The 7,799-nt window shown below is 48.3% G+C and overlaps 1 protein-coding gene across 2 annotated transcripts in view; it reads right to left on the bottom strand.

The window, feature by feature from the left end:
- IGSF3 (immunoglobulin superfamily, member 3) overlaps positions 1 to 7,504 on the bottom strand; it is a 129,881-nt gene extending 122,377 nt beyond the window's left edge. For both annotated transcript variants that reach the window (XM_010830723.1, XM_010830724.1), the window contains exon 1: positions 6,843 to 7,504. In XM_010830723.1, coding sequence (XP_010829025.1) covers positions 6,843 to 6,885 — 43 coding nt within the window. In that variant the 5' untranslated portion in view covers positions 6,886 to 7,504. The remainder of the gene's footprint in view (positions 1 to 6,842) is intronic.
- Positions 7,505 to 7,799: the final 295 nt, after the last annotated feature.

The raw sequence follows: 7,799 nt of genomic DNA, 5'->3' as shown, positions 1-7,799 counted from the left end.
GTGGAGTTCAAAAATAAAAGCAAAATCCCACTTAACTGGGGTTCCAGTTAAGGGAGGCCCACTGCCATGGTCTTTGTTAAGTGTCTACCACTGGGGTCCATCATTAGTCACTTAATAAAGGGGTCTTGATGAGGGAATTTGGCACAATGTGATTTTCTACACATAAGAAGCTTGATTTTGATGCAACCACTCATGTCTCTGAAAATCAGGGGCATTCACACACAGGTGTCCTAAATTTCCTTAAATTAAAATCCAAGCCTTTACAAGGAATGGCTGTGCTCACGTTGAAGCAGCAAAGAAACAGGTGTCCAATCACGGTGAACAAGGAACTCCCAAAGGAACCTACAGATACTAATCACGGTGCCATAGCTCAGAGTGCACAAGGCCAGGGACCACAAGAGGCCACTGAGTAGAGCCACGTCTTCCAGTTCCTGGGCCAGGGCTCAGCAGAAGTGGTCTGCCTGGGCTCCAGGGACCCAGTCTAAGCCCAAATCCCAAACTCAGTTATAGTCCAAACCAAATCTCTGTGTCCGGCATCATCCCACATGAACTGGTCCCTAAAACCACTGACAGTCATTTATCCAGTCCCTAAAGGGCCACTCTGCCATCATTATGACTGCTGATGCCTCTGCATTAGCAGGACTCTCCTGGGAAGAGAACAGCCTCCTCAGACAAAGCCCACCCATTTCTGAAAGCCCAGCCCAAGACTTCTTCCACAGGGTTTTTGCTGACAACTACTGATTACTTTGAACTTTACTTTGAACTTCACAGGGATCTGTGGACAGAATTCAGGAGATAGATGAATTTGAATGAGAAAAAAACTGCATCCTTATTTTCACTAATCTCTTAAGTGAACGTTGGGGCTTCCCTGGTGGCTCAGCGGTAAAGAATCCGCCTGCAACGCAGGAGATACGGGTTCAATCACTGAGTTGGGAAGATCCCCTGGAGAAGGAAATGGCAACCCACTCCAGTATTCTTGCCTGAAAAATGCCATGGACAGAGGAGCCTGACAGGCTACAGTCCATGAGGACGCTAGAGTCAGACACATGTTAGCGACTAAACAAGCAAGTAAATAGCTGTTCCTTTGATTATGAATGTAGGTAAGTATCATGGTAATATATTCAAGACCTGTGACTCTGTCACAATACAAATCATACATACTTTCATATCACATCACAGTGGATGCAGATACCTCAAAACATCATTTGCACCCTTCACTACACCAAAATTACACAACTGTTAGATCTTGTTATTTAATGTGTAATTAAAGAAGTTTAGTGCTATGTTATAAATTTGTTTTTGTTAATATTTTGGTGAGGGTATTTCAATAAAATTGATTTTCCCTAATCCTATGTTATTTATTTATGCATTTGAGAACGTTATCCTAGGAAGAGGTCCATAGACTTCAGCAGCTTGCCAAAAGGATCCATTTTGGATCCTTTTTTCCTTCACAAAAAAGGTGAAGAACCCCTGTTTGGTGGAGTAAACGCACAAGCACTATAGCCAGACAAGGCTGGATTCAAATCCAAGCTCTGTCAATTTTGAGCTCTTTCCTTTTGAGCAAAATGATTTAAACTCCCTGAGTTTTGAATTTCCTCATCTTGATCAAGGGAGCTGATACAGAAACAAAACCTACCTTGTGAAATCATTCATTCATCAAAAAATTAAATGAACAGCTACTTTGCTCCAGGCACATGGCTGAGTTCTAGGGCTACAGTAATGAACACGCCAGAGATGGTCCCTACGCACTTTATACAGAAGGTCATGCTATAGAAAGTGTTTACCAGTGACTGGCACCTAAGAATTCTATAAACAATGCTACCACTAAAACCACCACTCTGAGTGTCCAATTACATGCTGATTTGTGTTGCTTCACGTAACAGCTGGTTTATCTAGCTCTTGTCTTCCTATTAAGGATTCTAAGACACCAGGGGAGGGGACTCATACTCAGACAGACAACTTGTAGGATGAAAGAACATGGGATTTGAACCAAGTGGTCCTGGTTTCAAAACCCTGTTCTGCCACTTCCTAGCTTTGTAAGTGTCCCAGAGACCAGTACCTGTCCCTGCTAAATCTGTTCTCTCCTTCCCGTGTAATAACAGAACCCTAGTTTTTGGCTGGACACTGAGAATTAAGGATATTTCCAAGCCTTCCTTGCAGCAAAGTATGGTCATGTGACCAAGTTCTAACCAATGGGGATGTAAGCAGAAGTGAGGGGTACACTTCTGGGAAATGTCCTTAAATTAAAAGGGCATGCCCTTTACCAATTCTTTTCCTCCTTCCTGATGGTTGGGGTTAACACAGCCATCTTGGACTATGAGATGATCTTGGGAATAAAGGCACGCACTTGAAACAAGGCAGAAAGGGTCTGGGTCCGTATGGCTGTGGAGCACCATTTCAAGCTGGCACAGTCATCTAAAGAATTGATGCTTTCGAATTGTGTGCTGGAGAAGGCTCTTGAGAGTCCCTTGGACAGCAAGGAGATCAAACCAGTCAATCCTAAAGGAAATCAACCCTGAATATTCATTGGAAGGACTGATGCTGAAGCTGAAGTTCCAATACTTTGGCCACCTGATGCAAAGAGCTGACTCACTAGAAAAGACTCTGATGCTGGGAAAGATTGAGGGCAAGAGGAGAAGGGAACAACAGGGGATGAGATAGTTGCATGGCATCACTGACTCAATGGACATGAGTTTGAGTAAACTCTGGGAGACACTGAAGGACAGGGGGTTGTCCTTCACTGAAGTTCATGGGGTCACAAAGAGTCGGACACGACTTAGTGACTAAACAACAGTCATCTACCTCCAGGTGAGTTCCTGAACCTTCCTAGACCTCAATATCCCCAACTACAGAAAGAGGATAATGTAAGGTCTCTATCTTGCAGGACTGAGGACTCAAAGAGAAAGGACTTCTTCACAGCAAGGGCTAGAGTTAGGAGAGGTGGTAACACTACTATTCTCTTGCTGCAGTAACAGACGTAGGAGACTGGGACATCTTAAAACAACCCTGGGTACCCAGGGGTGGCTCAATGACTCATACAGTTGAAAGGCATCTTAGCTAGCCTAGTCCTGACAAGAATTCCCTTCTCTGGCACCCTTGTCAAATGGTCCCCAGGAAAGGGAAGGGCATTGCTTCTGGCAAAATTGTTGGGACAGTGGTGTTGGCGCATCCATAAACCACAATCCTTGTCTTCTTCCATCAGAACCCTTTCCCTGACTGCTCCTAGCCACCTTGCTGCTTTCCTCTGCCTCCTCCCTCTCCTCAGCCTTTGATCACCCCAGTCCTGCCTCTGAGCTCACTCCCACCAGAACATCAAAGTTCCTTTCAATCTCTTTTGGAAGCACTCTCTGGCCTCTCCCCTAAGAAGCCTTCCCCGACTGGGAAAGAACTGATCACTTCCTCAGTCCACGGTATTCAAATGAGAGGCTTTTCAAACTCTACAAATGAAAATTCTCTCCCACTGGAGAAGAGCAAGAATGACCATGAGCCACTCACGAGTTCTCTGTGTCCATCCGGGGATGTCCCAGTCTCCTACATTTTTCACTGCAAACACTTTCAAGCTATTTCATCTTGTTTGCAACATCAGCACTGGACTAGAAGGCATAACTCTTCATGGTTATGCAAAATCACAATTTGCTTTATGTGCCTAAAGCTTATATTCATCTTTCCTGATTATTCCCTTCCTGCTCTCGCAGCCACAAATCCTATTCTGTCTCCCCCTGACACTGTGGTCACCTCTCCATGTCTCTGTCACTCATGCAGGGCTGCTCCCAGGCACGGGCACAGCTGCAAGCAGCCTCTCCTCATTCCCTCTTTCACACTCAAGCCACATCCACACCAGCCCCTACTCTCTCTTCTCTTCTGCCCCTCTGGCTCCACCCATTCTCAGCAGTGGAAACTTTATACTATCCTCGTGGCTCAATCAGGCCCATGCTTAAGATGGCTTTAGAACTGGGACAAGGGTTAGCCATAGCAGCTGATGGTTCCCTAGTGAGGTGGGCACTCACAGGTGCAAAAGGAAGAAACAAGACACAGTGGTCAAGACGGCAGGAATTGGTACCCAGGCAGGCGGAAAAGGAGAAACCTGACCTCAAGCCTAGACAGTGGCAAAGGAAGGGAGCAGAAAACATGGGTCTGATGATGGCGAAGCGGGAGACAAGCATCTTGGATTTACCCTGTTTACTCCTTACACACTGTCACAGGGATTTCTAACTCAAACTGCCCCTTCTAGAGGCTGGCAGCACGTGGATCAGTCTCATTTTGCAGAACACTTAACCTTGATCCTACTTTTTACAAACAAAATTTTATTCCAAGCATGTGACCCACCTGGACACAAAACCTTGAGCATCTTTGCTATTTTCAATTCATATTACACATTAATTTTCATTACACAGCAAGAATGATGACGCATGAATCAGACCACACCAGGCTGCAAGCGGGTTATAAGACCCCAACCTGGGTTTTGTTCCCTCCACAAAGACCTGCTGGTCTCCAAGGTTAAAAAGTAGTAGTCACTCCCCCTCCCCGCCATGCTGCCAGCCATCGAGTGATGAGAAAAGGTGAGATTTCACTAGTAGGGATCAAAAAAACCCGGGCCCTCCACAGCTCTAAACCTCCCCACTGTCACCCAGGTGTGGTCTTCGGCCACCACTCCCCTTCAGCACCACCCTGACACTCATTTTCCTCCATGGCACCTGTTCACACTTGAGGCTGGGAGTAGAAGACAAAAGTGGCCCCAGCTCCACTCCACAGAGCAGCCCAGAGGGGAACAGCAGGGGGACCAGCTGGCAGCCTTACATTTCTGGAGCAGCCAGGAGAAGCAAAAGGCACAAATGCCACATTTCCTTGTCTTCCCATCGGTGGTTCCATCTCCTGCCCTGGGCCCCACCCTTCCACTCAGCCCTCTTTCATGCCTTAGCCACACCGTCCACCCCACACCCAAGCTTCCCGGAGGGCTTTCCCTACTTGTCTCTTGAATCCACATGAGTCACTAACCACTGATTTTAAACCCAGACACTAAGTGAATGGCAAATACCAATACAATATTTAGTATTGGTGAATGGAGACCTACCCGTCTTCTTAATTCTGCCTGAGCACACAAGAGACAGGGAGACACTGACCCACACCTGGGCCGAAGACTGACTAACTTGCCGCCGGACTGGGTGTCTGTGTGAGTGCTGCGGAGGGGAGCACAGAGCCGGCCGTGGGGAACTCACTCTCACTCGCTGGTTCCCTAACTCGGCTGCACTTTGGAATTACCTAGGACAGCTAAAAGATACATGCCTGGGTCGTCCTCCCAAAGAACCTGGTTTAACTGCTCTGGGGTTGCTGCCTGGACATCGAGATTTCTTTAAAGCTCTCCCAGCGATTCTGGGCTTCCCAGGTGGCTCAGATGGTAAAGAATCCGCCTGCAATGCAGGAGATCCGGGTTTGATCCCTGAGTTGGGATGATCCCCTGGAGGAGGAAATGGCACCCCACTCCAGTATTCTTGCCTGGAAAATCCCATGGACAAAGGAACCTTATGGGCTCCAGTCCATGGGGCCCCAAAGAGTTGAACACGATTGAGCTCACAGGCACACATTATGTGCCCTAGATATTTTTCAAAGCAGTCAAGACATTTACAATACCTTATAACCTTTAACTGTCAGGACAATCCTTAGAGGTATCACTCGATTTTACTGAGATTCAGACATCAATCACTGTCAGGCCGAGATCTGACCTCGGGTTCTCCCATCTCCAAAGTCCACTCTCTTTCTGCCCTTCTGTGAACTCTTGCAAGGGAGTAGACAATGCATGAAAGCAATCTCCACTGGTAGCAGGTCACAAGTCCCATAAATGCAAGACACCAAGATGTGGAGATGGAAACGCCACAAGCAGCAGTGATGTCCTCTTCTGAATACAGGGGACTGAGCTGTACCCAGAGAGCAGAGGGGGTGTTCAGCTGTGAAGTCTAAGGAGATGGAGGGAGAGGATGTACCACATCCGGCCAGGGAGCTTATCCTCAACCCAAGATACCGTATTTAAGACTAAGACAGCATTCAAGGGCGCGGAAAGCACTACTGAATCTGAGAATGTTGGGCAAAGGGTTGGGGGGTGGGAGGGCTCTTCAATGGGAGAGAATCCTTAAGAAAGGTGTCAAGGGTTCACCTCTCAAGCCAGAGTTTCTCCATCCAAGCTAAGCATCCTGACCTTCCGTGGGGGCACAAAACCCAGTCCAAGCACAGCCCCTATCAGGCACCATCCCTCTAGTGTCTCTTCTTCCCAGAACTATGATCTTAACTTCCTTGGGGAGGGGACATATGACCAGACCCTCAAACATTTTATCTACAGATCACTTACATGAGGCAAAGCTTCAACCCTTATTCCACCCATTCCTACTTCCCCCCTCAAAAAACCCACCATCATTGTCAACTTTCCAAACCAACTTTCCCAAGAGTAGGAATAATGTTGCCATTTCAGATTAGGAATTGATGTGGAGCAACACAGACGAGAAGAGGAAGACGCTGAAGCACTACGTTTAGAAAATACAAGAAACCAATCCATAATCCACATGGAAGTCCCTCAACATTGACCGAGATGGGGTGGTCAGGGACGGGTGGACCCCACAGCAAGGCCCAGGACAGATACTAAGGACAGCTAGTGTCCTTCTTCAAGACAACGAACAATATGCCTCCCGGGTCAGAAACGGGGCTCTGGGTACTCTAGTCCAACCTGTGACACACACCGCCGTCTCCCGGGGTCCCCCCCAAGCCGTGTTGATGGGAAAGAACCACAAGGAATTACAGGAACCAGGAGCAGGTTAAACTTTCCATCGATCGCGCTGATAAGCAGCACCACTTACCCAGCACAGCCAGACAGCTCAGCACTGGGAAAAAGCACTTCATGTCGGCAGCCAAGAGGAGACACGACGCTCGGCGCTTCCTCTCCTCCCAGCTCTTAATCTCTCCTTTCTGGCAATCCACTTATAGCTGCAGAGGACAGTTTTGGAAATAGAACTCAATTCAGGGAATGAGAACAGGTTAAGGAGCTCATCAGGAGGGAGTGTGGGGGCGGGGAGGGGCGGCGGGTGGCAAATGTTAAACTCCTCTACGCTAAAGGAAGGGTCCAGAACAATTCGGAAGGCGCTCGAAGCTCCTGCCACATCCTGTGCCTTGTGGCTTCCACTGGAATTGTAGACTGCTGTGGATTAATCCTCAAGGAAAAGGAAAAAGACAGTCTGAGAAAATCCTTTCATCCACTGATTATACAGAAATGTCCTTGGCTTCCCGGTGAAGGTGTCTGTAATCTCCCTCATTCGGATTCCACGAAAGGGAACACGGCAGGTTTTGTCAAAACCTTTGACGGCCAAATCGCCCTGGCTGACATCGCCTGCTTTGGGTTTCTTCATCAAAAAGTCCGTCCCCATCCATGGCGGGGCTGCCACCTGCCCTAGACCTGCCCGAAACACACGAAGCAACTTGGCGTTCGTCCGGCAGCCCTGAAGCAGTCCCACAATGCCAGCAGATTTCTAAAACAAACACAACAGAGATTTATTCGAGGCAAGCACGGCTGCAGCACAACCAAGAGGGACTGAGCGACACTTGGGTCCCGATCCGGGATCAGGACGGTCCACCTTTGCGGTCTGACCTTGGCTAAGTCGCTACCTTCGCCTCCGCCTCAGTTTCCCCGCCCAGAGTAGAGCAATCATGGGAAGCCCGATTGTTCCTGCAATACTTTTACCAAACGCTTCACTCCAGGGAATTCCCTCCGCCTCCCACCAAGCCCCGGCGCCGCGGGTAGCCCCACCCTCCGCGGGGGC

Source organism: Bison bison, unplaced genomic scaffold, assembly GCF_000754665.1.
Source record: "Bison bison bison isolate TAMUID 2011002044 unplaced genomic scaffold, Bison_UMD1.0 scf7180017864519, whole genome shotgun sequence".
Taxonomy (NCBI): domain Eukaryota; kingdom Metazoa; phylum Chordata; class Mammalia; order Artiodactyla; family Bovidae; genus Bison; species Bison bison.
The sequence above is the reverse complement of the archived record's forward strand: the minus strand, read 5'-3'. Positions and strand labels throughout refer to the sequence as shown.